The sequence below is a fragment of the Aspergillus versicolor genome, assembly GCF_001890125.1.
Source record: "Aspergillus versicolor CBS 583.65 unplaced genomic scaffold ASPVEscaffold_1, whole genome shotgun sequence".
Lineage (NCBI taxonomy): Eukaryota > Fungi > Ascomycota > Eurotiomycetes > Eurotiales > Aspergillaceae > Aspergillus > Aspergillus versicolor.
Window position 1 is genome coordinate 3,099,225 of NW_024467524.1, and position 14,641 is coordinate 3,113,865.

The 14,641-nt window shown below is 52.1% G+C and overlaps 9 protein-coding genes across 9 annotated transcripts; 6 read left to right on the plus strand and 3 right to left on the minus strand.

Annotated features, from left to right (window-relative positions):
• Nucleotides 1-370: 370 nt before the first annotated feature.
• Nucleotides 371-3,058, plus strand: ASPVEDRAFT_78717 (histidine biosynthesis protein HIS4; the record flags this gene model as incomplete). Its single annotated transcript, XM_040816591.1, has 3 exons — nucleotides 371-1,217; nucleotides 1,267-2,820; nucleotides 2,868-3,058. 3 exons carry the CDS (start codon nucleotides 371-373, stop codon nucleotides 3,056-3,058), a joined length of 2,592 nt encoding a protein of 863 aa, XP_040662734.1.
• A 209-nt stretch (nucleotides 3,059-3,267) lies between these two features.
• ASPVEDRAFT_119881 (rRNA-processing protein UTP11) lies at nucleotides 3,268-4,198 on the minus strand (the record flags this gene model as incomplete). The annotated part of the gene is made up of 2 exons (XM_040805746.1): nucleotides 3,268-4,035; nucleotides 4,103-4,198. 2 exons carry the CDS (start codon nucleotides 4,196-4,198, stop codon nucleotides 3,268-3,270), a joined length of 864 nt encoding a protein of 287 aa, XP_040662735.1.
• A 333-nt stretch (nucleotides 4,199-4,531) lies between these two features.
• ASPVEDRAFT_121944 (uncharacterized protein) lies at nucleotides 4,532-4,994 on the plus strand (the record flags this gene model as incomplete). Its single annotated transcript, XM_040805935.1, has 2 exons — nucleotides 4,532-4,655; nucleotides 4,717-4,994. 2 exons carry the CDS (start codon nucleotides 4,532-4,534, stop codon nucleotides 4,992-4,994), a joined length of 402 nt encoding a protein of 133 aa, XP_040662736.1.
• A 516-nt stretch (nucleotides 4,995-5,510) lies between these two features.
• On the minus strand, nucleotides 5,511-5,987 carry ASPVEDRAFT_105670 (putative transcription initiation factor TFIID, 31kD subunit; the record flags this gene model as incomplete). Its single annotated transcript, XM_040805594.1, has 1 exon — nucleotides 5,511-5,987. A coding segment is annotated over one exon (477 nt), but the record flags the coding sequence as incomplete, so codon positions are not given.
• A 563-nt stretch (nucleotides 5,988-6,550) lies between these two features.
• On the plus strand, nucleotides 6,551-7,875 carry ASPVEDRAFT_873031 (uncharacterized protein; the record flags this gene model as incomplete). The annotated part of the gene is made up of 5 exons (XM_040818033.1): nucleotides 6,551-6,732; nucleotides 6,780-7,096; nucleotides 7,146-7,361; nucleotides 7,420-7,538; nucleotides 7,585-7,875. 5 exons carry the CDS (start codon nucleotides 6,551-6,553, stop codon nucleotides 7,873-7,875), a joined length of 1,125 nt encoding a protein of 374 aa, XP_040662738.1.
• On the minus strand, nucleotides 7,862-9,304 carry ASPVEDRAFT_23955 (uncharacterized protein; the record flags this gene model as incomplete). The annotated part of the gene is made up of 1 exon (XM_040809611.1): nucleotides 7,862-9,304. One exon carries the CDS (start codon nucleotides 9,302-9,304, stop codon nucleotides 7,862-7,864), a length of 1,443 nt encoding a protein of 480 aa, XP_040662739.1.
• Nucleotides 9,305-9,634: 330 nt separating this feature from the next.
• On the plus strand, nucleotides 9,635-10,568 carry ASPVEDRAFT_263771 (uncharacterized protein). Its single transcript, XM_040809898.1, has one exon. It carries the CDS (start codon nucleotides 9,964-9,966, stop codon nucleotides 10,429-10,431), a length of 468 nt encoding a protein of 155 aa, XP_040662740.1. The 5' UTR covers nucleotides 9,635-9,963; the 3' UTR covers nucleotides 10,432-10,568.
• Nucleotides 10,569-11,808, plus strand: ASPVEDRAFT_263853 (SRR1 family protein). The gene has a single exon (XM_040809900.1). It carries the CDS (start codon nucleotides 10,706-10,708, stop codon nucleotides 11,696-11,698), a length of 993 nt encoding a protein of 330 aa, XP_040662741.1. The 5' UTR covers nucleotides 10,569-10,705; the 3' UTR covers nucleotides 11,699-11,808.
• A 728-nt stretch (nucleotides 11,809-12,536) lies between these two features.
• ASPVEDRAFT_158907 (acyl--CoA ligase) lies at nucleotides 12,537-14,548 on the plus strand. Its single transcript, XM_040808568.1, has 4 exons — nucleotides 12,537-12,873; nucleotides 12,924-13,381; nucleotides 13,439-14,151; nucleotides 14,197-14,548. The coding sequence occupies exons 1-4, from the start codon at nucleotides 12,561-12,563 to the stop codon at nucleotides 14,405-14,407; spliced, it is 1,695 nt and encodes a 564-aa protein (XP_040662742.1). The 5' UTR covers nucleotides 12,537-12,560; the 3' UTR covers nucleotides 14,408-14,548.
• Nucleotides 14,549-14,641: the final 93 nt, after the last annotated feature.

The following is a 14,641-nucleotide window of genomic DNA, read 5'->3' on the forward strand; positions in this document are numbered from 1 at the left end:
CGGCATGTCAGGTGGGCCGATGCCGGAGTAGCACAAGCAGGCCAGGCAGCATCCTATGAGTACAAGAGAGGATAAAATGGAACCCAAAGGGTTGGAATAGGCAATATAGAGCTGTCACTCGCAGCCATCATTTGGCCAATTGAAACTCCGCGATTTGAGCTTGTTTAGTTCGGCGTCTGCTCGGAGATAGCTGGGCGGTGAGTCGCGGGGCCGCAGATTTTCTTTGAAGGGAGGGATGAATCACACCCGCATTGTTACACAGTCATAGCACGGCCCTTGCTTCTCCAGTCCGGGCCCTGGGCGTTTACTCCTCGTTTTTAGTCTCTGAATTTCTCTCTTCCCCTCTTAATCATCCATTGACCCTCCCACCATGGCCACTCCCTTCGTGGTCTCCTACGACCCCGCCACGCCCTCCGACGGCCTCTCTCTAGAGCAGATTGCCTACTTTGGGCGTGTGCTAATCAAGGCTTCAGATGCCGCTCAGACTGAGGCTTTCATCCGCCAGAACTTCCGTCTTCTCGATGTCTACGTTGATGCAACCCGCATTTCCTCGACCGGCGACCTCGTCGACATCCTCAACGCCGGCGCAGCTAAAATCTTCATCTCTCTCGAGCAATTAACCGCACTCTCTGAAGAACAATCCGTACCCTCCTCCAGGCTCGTCGTATACACTTCATCTGATGCCGAGGTGGAAACATTCCAGAAATGGGTGGTCAAGCACATTGAGCGTGAAGAGGCGGGCCTGTGCACGACTTCGTCTGAGGTCCACCATCTCTCTGTCAAGATGGGACTGAACGCGGAGGCTCAGCTTCTTTACCGTGCCTACTCTGGCGATGTGACAGAGGATGCTATTAAGGACACAATGAAGCAAGGGGGTGTCAGTATTGTGCCTTCGTCGGCTTTGGCTGTCAGCCGTGAGCAGTCGAGTGGAAAGATCCAGGCTGGCTCTCTTATCGCGGCCCGTGGTGTTAAGGACCAGGGCAATGGCCTCTACGCCACCACTGTCACCGATGAAAGGGGTATTTGTCTCGGATTTGTGTGGAGTAGCGATGAGAGTATCGCCGAGGCTCTCCGCACCGGTACTGGTGTCTACCAGAGCCGCAAGCGGGGCTTGTGGTACAAAGGTCAATCTAGTGGAGATGTGCAAGAGTTAATCCGCATTGGATTTGACTGTGACAGCGACTGCTTGGTTTTCATTGTTAAGCAGATTGGTCGTGGTAAGTGGTCTCGTTAATCGTGTTGATCTGGTTGTTAACTTCTCTCAAGGCTTCTGCCACCTTGGTACTGCTAGCTGTTTTGGACCTTCCACTGGTTTATCTCGCCTCCAAAAGACCCTCCAGGCCCGCAAAGCCGATGCCCCTGCCGGATCGTACACTGCCCGATTATTCAACGAGCCCAAGCTCACGCAAGCCAAGATCATGGAAGAAGCCGACGAATTGTGCCGTGCCGACACCAAGGAGGAGATTGCCTTCGAGGCTGCCGACCTCCTCTACTTTGCCCTCACTAGATGTGTGGCTGCCGGTGTTAGCCTCGAGGACGTGGAGAGGAACCTTGACCTGAAGAGCTTGAAGGTGAAGAGAAGAAAGGGTGATGCAAAGGGCCCCTGGGCCGAGAAGGCCGGTCTTACTCCTGCCGCCGAAGCTAAGCCTGCCCCTGTACCAGAGCAACCCAAGACAGATACCTCTCGGATTGAGATGACTCGTGTTATTACCGCTACAACCCCGGTGGAGAAGGTCGACGAATACCTCCAGCGCCCATCTCAAAAGTCCAACGATGAGATTGTTGGCCTCGTCAAGCCCATCATCCAGGACGTCCGCCAGAATGGCGATGCCGGAGTGCTGAAATACACCCACAAGTTTGAGAAGGCAACATCCCTGACTTCGCCTGTTATCAAGGCACCTTTCCCTCCCGAGCTCATGAAGCTCTCCCCCGACATCCAGGAAGCAATCGATGTCAGCATTGCCAACATTTCCAAGTTCCACGCCGCTCAAAAGGGCAGCAACGATGCTCTGAAGATGGAGACTATGCCTGGTGTGGTCTGCTCTCGCTTCTCGCGCGCTATTGAACGTGTTGGCCTGTACATTCCTGGTGGGACTGCTGTTCTGCCCTCTACTGCGATGATGCTGGGTGCTCCCGCCATGGTCGCTGGTTGCAAGAAGATCGTCTTCGCCTCTCCTCCCCGTGCTGATGGCAGCATCACCCCCGAGATTGTCTACGTCGCCCACAAGGTTGGAGCCGAGAGCATTGTCCTTGCTGGAGGTGCCCAGGCCGTTGCCGCTATGGCGTACGGCACTGAGAGCGTCAGCAAGGTGGACAAGATCCTTGGACCTGGTAACCAGTTTGTCACCGCAGCCAAGATGCTGGTCTCGAACGATACCTCTGCCGGTGTCAGCATCGATATGCCTGCCGGACCTAGTGAGATCCTTGTCATTGCAGACAAGGCCGCTAACCCTGCATTCGTCGCTTCGGACCTTCTCAGCCAAGCTGAACACGGTGTTGATTCCCAGGTTATGCTCATTGCTATTGACCTTAGCGAGAAAGAACTGCTAGCCATCGAGGATGAGGTGGATCGCCAGGCGAGAGCCCTTCCTCGCATGGACATTGTCAAGGGAGCTCTTGACCACTCTGTGACATTCGTAGTGAAGGATATCGACGAGGCAATGGCGCTCAGCAACAAGTATGCCCCAGAGCATCTTCTTCTGCAGATCCAAAATGCCGAGGCCGTTGTCGAGAAGGTCCAGAACGCCGGTAGTGTCTTTATCGGCCAGTGGACCCCGGAGAGTGTTGGTGACTACTCTGCTGGTGTTAACCACTCACTGCGTAAGTCTAATCCTGTTGTGTCTTATTATATTTACTAACCTGCCTAGCAACCTACGGCTACGCCAAGCAGTACTCTGGTGTCAACCTCGGCTCGTTCCTTAAGCACATCACCAGCTCGAACCTCACTGCTGAGGGTCTTCGCGGGTTGTCCAAGACGGTTGAAACGCTTGCTGCAGTCGAGGGACTGGATGCGCACAAGCGGGCTGTGAGCATCCGCGTTGCGGCGATGAAGCAGTAATTGCATGTATTTTGGTTTGGGAGTTGGTCACGATTTAGGAAAACGTTCTACGTGTGCATGATGATTCTATGAGCAATAAAAGTGATGTCTTAGAAATTAAACTTTGGTATCCAGACGCCGTGTATAATACAAATCTATAATGTAGAACCGAACCGACAACTTTTGCAGACCGTCATAAATCATGGAAGAATGCATAAAGGAGAAATAAATCACCGCTTCCGCTCCTTGATCTTGAACTTCATGCCGTTCTTGTTAACGCCTCCGATCGAGTTGGACATCTTCGCCCGTTGCAAGTCCAATGCACGCTCAGCGGCTGTGATGTCGGCAAATTGCTTCTCCAACGCCTTCAACTTGTTCTTTCTCGTCTCGTCGGCCCTCTTCTTCAGCTTCCGTGCTCGCCGCGCGTCGTTCAAAGCCTGCTTCTCAGCCTCCAGCTCTTTCCGAGTCTTTTGCTTCTTCTGCTGCTCTCGCACACGAGCACCAAACGAGTCATCTCCATCCTCCTCGTCTTCCTTATCTTCCTCCTCTTGCAACGTCCTCTTCAAAGCCTTCTGGCTGTCCCTGTCATCTGCAAAAACCAACTTCTTCGGCTTCTTCTCCACAGCCCCAAACCCATCCCAATCATCCTCATCATCCTCCTCTTCATCTCCTTCACTCTCACGACCACCAAGAACCCCTCTAATCCCTTCCTGAACCCTAACCTCCTCCTTAACCTTCTCCATCTCCCGTCGAACCCTCTCCCCAACCGTCCGAAGGTACCCCGCATCCTGCGTCTTGAGCAACTTGATCGCATCATGGTTCAACCCCCTCGACGTCGCTGAATCCCGCATCCCATGTCCGTGTTTCCCCTTTGTCCCCGAGTGCGACGACATCATCCCGAAGGCGAATTCATCTTCGTTGCGGTCGCGCGCTTTTTCTTCCAGACGCTTGAGTTGGGCTTTTTTCTTGGCGTAGTCTTTTGCGCGGAGGGAGTAGTCCTACAGTAGAAAACGTTAGTAACTAAATGTTTTCGGACGGGAGAAGATTGTTTAGAAAGAGACGCACCTTGTGCTTTTCGAGAATACCCCATTTTTCACGGCCTTGGAGTTGGCCTCGCTCGCGGTGCTGGCGGCGTTGGACGGCGTTGCGCATGGAGGACATTTTGGCGGTTTATTTTATTAATCACAGTACAAAGAGAAAAACGTAAGAAATAAAGGTAAGAAAAAAGAAAGAAGATGGCGCAATAAAATGCGGTGGGTGGATGAGAAGTCGGAGGTAAAAAGCTGGACGGAGCAGAAATTAAAAAGAGCCAGTCGGGATGCGGAACTTTGACTAAAATCACCTCCAGAGCTCGACTGCCTGTCTGCCGTCCACCTCACGATCCCATCCCCGACCTCCCTCCTCCCCTCCACGACCTTTCCATTAGTCACCTGTTACAGTTGGTCTTAATGACACCATCTTCAATTCCTTGGGCGATAAAAAAATAACGAAACAATGACTACCACAAACCCCCAATACAACCTCCGCAACCCTCTCCCACTCTCCGCCGCCCAAGAAGCCGAAGTCAAGCAATTATACTACAAGCGCGTACGATCCCTTTGCGCGCCGGAAATCAAAGGTTTGTCCACTCTATATTTACGTCTTTTCGTCTTGGGCCAGACTAACATATTGTTTTATAGCATTCGCCGAATGCGCCGTTAACCGCACTGTCACAGCAACATGGGTGTGCCGGACACAGCGACTCGCGATGAACTCGTGCATGGTTGAGCATGCGAAGCCTGAGGAGGAGGACCGGGCGCGCGAGGAGTGGTTCTCGACGCATAGTGAGCGGCGGCGGGCGAAGGAGGAGGAGACTCAGAAGGTGGAGAAGCGGAGGGAGGAGGTTATTCGGATGATGAGAGAGGACGAAAGGAGGAGGAATGAGGCTGCTGCTGCGAGTTCAGGGAAGTCAAATTGATTTTCCTACTGCTTTTGCCGCGGTCGGTGTGTTGGTGGGTTGATATTGATTGGGATCTGAGGCGTGTGGATGATGTTACGGTTTGGCTTCTGTATACATATGTCGTTGATTGATTGAAGGCGTTGTGCGTTGTTTGTTCTATTTTGTTGACTTCGCATATTGCATCGAGCTGGGCTGAGCCTCGGTTTATTATGTATAGTACAGAATCACCCTGGAATTAGAATTGGACCCAATCTCTTCTTTACGTGACCGAACCCAATTGAAGGAATACACCGACTGGAAATTGAAAACAAAACGCCTGGTCAATGCAAATCCGGTTTAAACATCCGTCATGTCCTTGTCTTCGTCCTCCTGCCCTCCATCACCCATAGCCGTATCTTCCCCGAAGATGTCCTCCATCTTCCCATCCTCTTCCTCTCCATCTCCATCCCCTTCTTCTCCAGCACCAGCACCAGCCATAGCATCGCCCTTCTCCTCCTCAGTAGGGACCTCCTCCTCCCCTTCACTCTCCCACTCATCACTCATCTTCCACCCAGTCCCCGTCAAGCAGAACCTCTCCGGCGGCAGTCTCATACCCGCCATAAGCACACCGTTACTAGCCGCAGGCTTCGCAGCCCCCTGCTCAAACCCCCTCGTCGCACCCGGCAACGCAACACGATTCCTCTCACCAGCAACATCCATAAGAAACTCCTTCGGCAGCCCCGTCTGGAACTGGTAGTGCAGGCGCGAGGCAATGCTCAGCCGCAGCGACGGCAGCGTCACGGAACCCACCTCGGGCGGGCCGCGGTTCGATGACCCTCCACCTTCGGGACCTGTTCCCGCGTACCCCTCCGTCGTGAGATGCACGGCGTCTTGCAGGACGCCGGAGGTGTATCGGTATGCGAAGTCGAGGAGTTGGAGGGGCACGCGCTCTTGGTAGGCCGTTACGCCTTGTGAGGCGAGGACCATGTGGATTAGGCGAACATCACGCGGGCGCCGCGATTTGCCGCTATCTTTGAGCGATGTGGATGGGATTTGCGCGGGTTGGGAGGCTGGGGCTGGTGTTGTTGTAGGCGGTGCGGCGGTCGTGGTTGATTGTGTGGATTGTTGTTGTTGTTGTGAGGGCGCAGAGGCTGCGGCTGTGGCACTGCTAGATTGGGGTTCGGCGGGAGGTGTGAGAGGTTGCGTTGAGGGCGCTGCTTGGGATTGGCCTGGCGATGCCATTTTGTGGTGTTGGGTCGCTGCTGAAGCGCGGCGGAGTAAAAGCGAGTTCAAGGGTTGGGTATTCTAAGTTGGAGGCGAGATGCGCGATCGGCGGGGTGTGCTGGTAGTGTCACGGTCGGATAAATCGCGCGATTACTGAGGCGCGTCCGATGTGGATGGAGATGAGGTGACAATGGAGTGAGAGCGCGACAAGATGGGGTGAATGGAGTCGAGGTTGAAGTGACTGAAATGCTGGAGATTCTGCCAATTGCCGCTAGTCCGGGATAGGAAAGTTGCTCAAGACAAGCCTCCAAGGGATCACTAACATTCACTCCATCATGATATTATCATCGAAATCACTTAAAATTTTGGACATGGATGGGATCTTACGCCGTTTTGAAAGAATATATGATGTGGTGGAGTCCGTTGAAGAATATCGTCCTGGAGGATACCACCCAGTACACCTTCACGATGTCTTTGACCACAGATACGAGATCATCGCAAAGGTGGCATATGGCCAATTTTCAACAGTGTGGCTTGCAAATGACAGAGAGCTGTCAGTATTTCTATTCTAGCATTGGAACTAACTAACACCACATGAAGGATCCATGGTTATGTTGCACTGAAGATACTCAAGGCAGATGCATCAAAAGACAGCACAGAACTCTCCATGCTTCTCAGTCTATCAGAATCTAACATAGACCACCCTGGAAGAAGACATGTGGTAGAATTGCTGGATTACTTCTACCACGCAGGACCCAATGGGAGCCATTTGTGCCTCGTTCTTCCTGCCATGGTGCCCGACGGACAGGCCATGGTAACTACTGGGACTCCACACGACGCTGGGTATATACAGTTGTTATCCCGCCAGATTCTACTGGGTCTTGACTTCCTTCACCAGTCTGGTATTGTTCATTGCGGTAAGCTCACTGTTCAATCATTGGTAAGCCGTCTGCTGACTCTACCCAGACTTGCAGCCAGCGAATATACTGGTCTCTATTGCAGGCGGTATATCTGACGACAAATTCCTACAGCCTCCCGAGCTCACTCCAGTCAAGTGGCTCGGTGGAGTTAAGCAAGACGATAGTGCCCCCAGGTATCTAGTACCTACGCAGAGACGACGTGGCCAACTAGACAACGTGCCCTTCTCGGCGTTGGTTGTTAAGATTGGAGATCTGGGCGGTGGTAAGACATGCACCCCTCCATCCTATACTAGGATATCCCAACTAATGTATACTTATAGCTCAATGGGTACACCAGTGCGACCGGATTCCGGTGACACCCAAAGCGCTACGGGCACCCGAACTGATAACTCGTAGCTCGTGGGATATCAATATCGACATATGGGCTCTGGGCTGCTTAGTGAGTTATCTGTGTTGAAAACATTCCAATTAACTGACGAGCAGAGATATTTGAACTGGCAACAAACGAGCCTTTATTCCCCCTGGGTATGTTTGGGCTTACACAGGACGAAATCGACAAAGAGCACGAAGGTCTCATTAGCCAGTTACTGGACTCTAGCCGATGTTTTACCACACACCTGGCGGATAGGTTAATGGGTGAGTTTGGAGCTGATAATTTGGCACGTCTCGCGGACTTCCTTCTACTCGTGCTCTCGAGAAGTCCAAAACGGCCATCAGCGAAACAACTACTCTCCACACCCTTTCTCGCAAACGAAGTGACAATCACGCATCAATAGCATCCACTCCCCGATACTCAAAATACTTGCACCACTCCACATCTTCAATAAGCGCCAGCTTCAGACTAATCTCATAAGTAATCGAAAACTCTGGCCCCTCATCTGACTCCGGCCCCGGGTCCCTTGGCGGATAAATAACAATAACGCCCTGCGTCATCCGATCAAACAGATGCCGGTACACAGCCGGCTTCGCAAACCCAAAGTCTGCACTCGTGATATTCGCATCGCGGTGATCCGTCTGCAGAATCGACATAGGCGGGCACGAATCAATGCGAAGGTTCAGCGCAGACTTATCGCGGATAGGTGCAATGGCGGTTAGCATGTCATCGAGGGCTTCTTGCGTGGTACTGTTTGTCATCTCCCGAATATACAGGGCGAGCTTTGGCAGCGGCCATTCGGAGATTACTTCCGCGGCTGTTGGGGCCTTTACAGGCGCAGTTGTTGACAGCGCTGCGGAGATCAGGCAGTGCTGTAGCCGCGGGGGTACTTCCGGACTGTGCATCCGGCGTCGCATGTCAACTGCCTCAGACCAGAAGAGTGGCTCTGATAAGTCAGTTTTGAAGACTGGTGCGCGGAGTCGAGAGACTGTACGCCACAGGAACGCGGAGAAGGCATCGTATGTCGAGATGCGGGTTCCCTCCGGGAGCCCTGCAAGCATTAACTTCTTGAGTTCTGCTGCCTTGCTCTTCGGCAGGTGGAAGAGCAGCATTTCAGCGGGGATATGATCTGGATGGTGCTGCGGCGCGGGACGACCATCGACTTTGAATTCCTCAGGGACTTCAGGTTTCGTGACCCGCGATACATCCAAGCACGCAGGATCCCATGGTGGAAAGGGCGTTTTGTTTGTCACGGCGTAGCAATTCTCTGCGAGTTGATGCGCGAGGCCTGCCCACCCCATTATATCGTTCGCATAGTGGTGATGGTGCATGATCAAGACCAATCCTCCGCGTACGAAATTTGCCTTATACGCTGCAGTAACAGGACTGATGTCCGGATTTGCCTCTGGTCTCTCGCCGTATGTCATCGGGGGCACGCTCCACTCATTGAGGTCGCCCAAGGCAGCGCAGCAGAAGTTGCGCTGGGCGAGGTCATAAAAGGATGGGTAGAGGGTGCTGTCTTCGGGTGCGTCTAGCCATTGCACTATGAAGTGGACTGTGCTGTCTTTCTTCTTGACGAAGGAGTGGCCACCACCGGGGTCTTTCTCGATTGTCCCGCAGAGGTTACGGACTTGGCTGAGTGTTCGTGAAAGACCCGCTTTTAAGATATCGGCGACGCGGGGTTTGTCTTCATCAGCGAGTGGGAAGAAGATGGCGAAGTTGCAGTAGGTTAGGCTTATTAGGTAGTCGAGGGTTGATATCTTGAAACGTTCCTCTTCTGGGTCGTTTTCCCAGCCCAGAGGGTGCAGGTGGTAATTCTCTTGCGTTGGCATGCTGCAGTCGCACCATAAAAGACGGATGGGGGGATAGAAAATATCGAAAGGAGCTGAAGTCCTGATATTTTACGGCGAACCGTCTTGATAACAGAGCTAAGCCTGCAGGTCATGATGGGGGGTAGACTCAACATCCAAGTGTCTTGGTTAGGGTAGAGACTACCACTCCAGCTCCAATGATGGATTGGAATCAACTGTTTGCAGGGCTGATCTTCTTGGCTTCAAACAGTCATAGTGTTCACCCGTCTCTAGCATCAACGCCAATGTTTCACCACTCGCTAGCCCTGAGGAATGCCGGTGACAGGACCCTTGGCGAAAATGAGATGATATCATGATATGACTGCAGTATCGACATGTTAGCTGGACTACCGTGGTGCTTATCGGCTGCAAGCAAAAAGGGGTCCCTTGTCAGTTATTACCGACGTTCAATACCTCTTTGCAGGTGGTCCACAGCCCTAAGAGCTCAACTGTCCCAGGTCCCTCAGTACTCGAGTCTGAGCAATTCAATGGGGTATTCTTCTTTGCCATTGGAGTGTCTCCAGTGATATCTACTGCGCTTTCGGCCCAGCTTTTGGTCCCACTTCTCCATTCTAACCAGAACTTGACGGACACTGTTACGTTACTAGGCAGGGCCTATGCCTCTCGGAATCCTCTAACAAATGAGCTTCGGGACTATCAACTGGGAGACAGAGAACAGACATAATCATCAGCAACCTGACTTACATTCAAAAAGGGAGCTTCATGGGATTTACATTGCATACGTCGCGTCCAAGTTACAGCAAGATATCACCCCAACCTTACTCTGGTACACCAACCAACCCCCAGATCATTTCACAAGCATGATGTTGGCCCTCTATAACTGCATCGCCATCGACATCTCGCACCTATTCACCAGCCCTGTCTGGCTAACTCTTAGCTGTGAATTCCCTACAATGCCTGTCCACCTAAGCCATGAACAAGCTACCACAGCTCTCAACCACGCCGAAGCATCTCTTCAACATCTCCATCTAGAAGTCATCTTCCTCGCGCCCACGCTCCATGTAATTGGGGTGCAAATAGCTCGCAAGTCAAACCGCAGCCGTATCGTGAGCTTCATTGGAAGGACCAAACAAAAGGGCTTACTGTGACTGGCCGACTCCTGACCCTGCTTGAAAAGGAGTGGTCTGCTGCTGGATAATATATAAATAAGTTTATTTGGAAGTGCCAACAAATAACTGAAATATCGGCGAGTTTTCTGGAAAGTAGTGATAAACAACCCCTGTTCCTTGGCTGCATCCTGGTGCTACAGCCTGGAGGGGTCGAGCTGGGTCTGATCGCAGCCTCGCCAGCTTCAAGCAAGCCCAGCATCAACTTCCATCTCCACCTCAACACAGAACTCAAAATTCGAAACCAGCAGCGACAATGTCAATGGGATCCTGTCTCGACCGTCCCCGCCGCGATGGCCAAGACGCAGACGAATGGAAGCCCTCAACCGCCGAAGAAGCCGCCGCAAACATCGACGAGTGGTACAATGCCGGCCGTCTTCTGTTCCCGCGAGACAATCTACAAAGCATCCACGACCAGCTGCAGAAGCCGCTGAAAAGCGGAGACCTGATATATGTCCGGGCCTTTGATGGTTCAATGTACGAATACCCTGTGCGGATTGGCGAGAAGCAGGGGACTTATGTGTTTGACGATGAGGACTTTGATGAGGATGGATTGGCGCGTGCTACTGAGCGGAAAAAGATAGATACTGTGCTGGGGGTTCCGCATATTTACTACACGTCGTATGAAAGCCTCAAGCAGGGGTTGGAGTGGAGTTTGTCGAGGGCATACTGTCCTATTGGGATTGCGCACTTTATGGAGCGCGCGGGCCAGGAGGTCGTGACTGTGAGTGAGGTTGAAGTTGAGGCTGAATTGAAGTCATTCAGAGACATAACTTCAAAGTGGGAAGACGGGGATACATGGCGCGGAATCAAGTCTACGCTGTTGTCCCTGGATCTTTGCTGCAAGATCCCCAAGGTGATAGGTATGGCTTGCGGGAGATTTACAGCAACATCAGGGTACGACTGGTACGAGCGATCTGCAGTACAGCATGCATTATTGATATTGCTCAAAAGGATGCTAGAGGAAAGTGGCCTGGGTACTGAACAGGTCGCTTGCTACGCACAGGACCCTGTATACTCTCCGGCAGACCAGGCGGTGATGAAGGAATTGGGAATCCAAGAAGTAAACGACCCAGAGGGATTCTTGCAGATGGATGACAGCTCTCTTGTCTTCTGCTGTAGTCCAAATATCTGCGTAAAGCAGATCATGGCGGATATGGCACGTCCGTCCATCATTATATGGTGTTCTGTGAGAGAGGACGACCCGAAGTATAGCTCGTATGGTGCCCTATCCCTTATACTGGACTAGCTGACAGGCTAATAGCACTGATCCAAATTCTGCACGCGTCCACAGGATGGTCGAGGAGTATGATAAGCTTGAATTTCCAGAGGATCATGGGAACAATTTCACTGATATGGCGATATACGTAAAGAAAGCGTCTCGCGTGGTCAATCCTAACTGAGAAAGTTGCTTTGTATTTCAAATAAGGAGGGCTGGTACTACAGTGGTTGCTAATTCTAATTACTATATGATACATATTGAGGACCTCCCAGAAATTAAAATAAACACCCTGTTGCCTTTCATCTCTTCCTTAACTGAACCAAGCCCTAACTGCATCGCCCTGATACTACTAGGTAGTAAACGCCACTTCACCACAAACTGCCCTAAGTACCCCGTAAGCTGGAAACCTAAATCTTAAATCTTTTGGCGTAGTCTCAGGCTTCTCGTTGCTGCAGTGCCCTGAGGTGGGCGATCAGTGGGCCTGATCCCAGTTCATCTGGACTGGGCTAGCTGATCGGTTTGTATTTAGGGCTGTTCCTGCTGCGAATGTTCTGTAGAATTCAACATCTTTCTCAATGAAACATTGTTATTAATGGTATGGAGATTTATTTGTTCCTGGTTCGTATCGTAGATGTGGTGGTATGTCCCCGACGACAATTCGGTACACACCCATGTACCAGGGTAGATCGAAGTAGATCCAGCTCGATCCTATAGATATTCCTTCCCATAAGCCATGTTATAGATCAATGAAGGGAAAGTGGGGGTATCCTGACTGCAATAACCGAGACGCAACCGCCGAGGGCCGAGAGCTTCTCCAATAACTAGTTACTGTATACGACACCTAGTTTAGAACCCCAACATCCATCTCACCAAACACCAAACCGCCACAATGCTCAAGTCATCCTTCCAAGCAGACATCCCAGTCACAGACGTCGCCTCGTTCGTCTTCAGCTCCGGCACGCCCGCCTCGCGCCAGTCACCGCAGTACTTCGACGCCGCTACTCCGTCCAAATGCTTTAGTCTCGCCCAGGCTGAGGGGTACGTGAAGCAGATCGCGCGCGGTCTGGAATCGCTGGGGCTCCAGCCAAACGACAAGGTTCTTCTCTACTCAAGTAACGATATCTTCTTCCCGGTCGTGGTATGGGGCGTTCTAGCCGGGCGGTTTGTCTTTACGGCTGCGTCGCCGACGGCCAGTGTTAACGGTGCGTATACTTCTACTTTATTAAGGAATAAAAGATATTGATAATTTCAGAACTGGAATATCAGCTCCGCGACTCAGGCGCGAAACTCCTTCTTGCTGGTCCGAGCCAGGTATCCGTTGCGTTGGACGCAGCGGCGCGGGTCGGACTGCCCCGGGATAAGGTGTATTTATTCTGCGACCCTGGCGATGCCTCAAGCTACTCATCGCAAGATCTGCCTGTGTGGACGCAGTTCTGGCGGCCCGCTGCAGAAGTACAGTCCTGGTCGTGGAGGAAGATAGACACACTAGACGAAGCTAAAGACACGACAGCGATTATCAACTACTCCAGTGGAACAACAGGTCTTCCCAAGGGGGTAGAGATATCGCACTACAATCTCGTTGCGAATTCGACGCAGCTACTGGCCGTACGTGCTCTCGTATCCAACGACAAGAAGGGTAGAGATCGCAAAGAACGACTCGATAGTTCGGGGGAGAGATGGCTGGCGCCGCTTCCTATGTACCATGCATATGTATGCCCAGCCTGTCCAGCCACCACCTGTGGTTATTTTATATCTAACAAAAGCCAGGGCCAAACATACTACTGCCTGAACGCGGCACGCGCAGGCGCAAAGGTATTCATTATGAAATCGTTCGACGTGCAGAAATACCTCCTCTACATGGACATCTACCGCATTACATTCATGGCCTCGGTCCCCGCCATAATGGCCACGCTAGCCAAGCAGTCCAACGCCTCAGCGTACAATCTCCGAGCTATTGAAGTGGTGACTAGTGGCTCTGCGCCACTTAGTGCTGAACTCGGCCGGATCATTGCTAAGATGTACCTCCGTCCGGGGGTAGGTGTCAAGCAGGGCTGGGGGATGACGGAGACGACGTGCACGATTACGACATTTCCGCCGGACGAGGAGGACGATGGTCGGTCTATTGGGTATCTGGCTCCGAACTGTGCTGCGCGGATTGAGGCTGTTGAGGGGAGGGATTTCAGTGGTGCTGCGCCGAAGGGGGCGGCTGTGGGTGAGATCTGGGTTGCTGGGCCGAATGTTATGAAGTGTTATTATAAAAAGCCGGATGCAACGAAGGAGACGATTGTTGAGGAAGGTGGGATGAGGTGGTTGAGGACGGGGGATATTGGGTACTTTGATGAGAAAGGCCGGTTGTATATCGTTGACCGGTTGAAGGAACTCATCAAGGTCAAGGGCCTGCAGGTTGCCCCAGCTGAGCTGGAGCAGTACCTGCTTACCCATCCGGATGTTGCTGATGCAGCAGTTGTCGGTGCTAAAGTGTAAGCTGATTTCCTATACTCCATGACATGTCTAACAGGGAATAGAAACGGTGGAGAGTATCCTCGAGCATTCGTCGTGCGCAAGGAAGGGACTGTGACAGGAACTGAACTGTTCGACATGATCAAAGCGCAGTTTGCACCGCACAAGTGGCTCACGGGGGGAGTATACTTCATCGACCAGATACCGCGGACTGGTAGTGGGAAGATCATGCGGCGCAATCTGCCTACTGAGCCAGAGGCTCGTGCAAAGCTATGAGATGGTAATTAGGGCTTTGCGGCATATTTGATAGCCTAGACTAGCATAAAGTGCGATTCTGATCATATCTCTTCTGGTTTGCATCCAGGCCAGATTGGATTACCTAGTCGTAGATCTTCTAAGCAGTCAGTTATGTCTCCGGATAGAACTCTCCGATTGCTCAAGCTTAAGTATCCGTGTTCAACCCCAAGGTTGACAGGCATGTCAGTCAGAGGTGTCAGTAATCAAGGCTCA

Excerpts from the sequence above, each read along its gene's own strand:
- ASPVEDRAFT_263771 (XM_040809898.1), top strand. The coding sequence starts at position 9,964 with ATGAGCTTCGGGACTATCAACTGGGAGACAGAGAACAGACATAATCAT.
- ASPVEDRAFT_263853 (XM_040809900.1), top strand. The coding sequence starts at position 10,706 with ATGTCAATGGGATCCTGTCTCGACCGTCCCCGCCGCGATGGCCAAGAC.
- ASPVEDRAFT_158907 (XM_040808568.1), top strand. The coding sequence starts at position 12,561 with ATGCTCAAGTCATCCTTCCAAGCAGACATCCCAGTCACAGACGTCGCC. Across the intron at positions 13,382-13,438 it reads TTCCTATGTACCATGCATAT|GGCCAAACATACTACTGCCT; the intron begins GTATGCCCAGCC and ends AACAAAAGCCAG. Across the intron at positions 14,152-14,196 it reads GCAGTTGTCGGTGCTAAAGT|AAACGGTGGAGAGTATCCTC; the intron begins GTAAGCTGATTT and ends AACAGGGAATAG.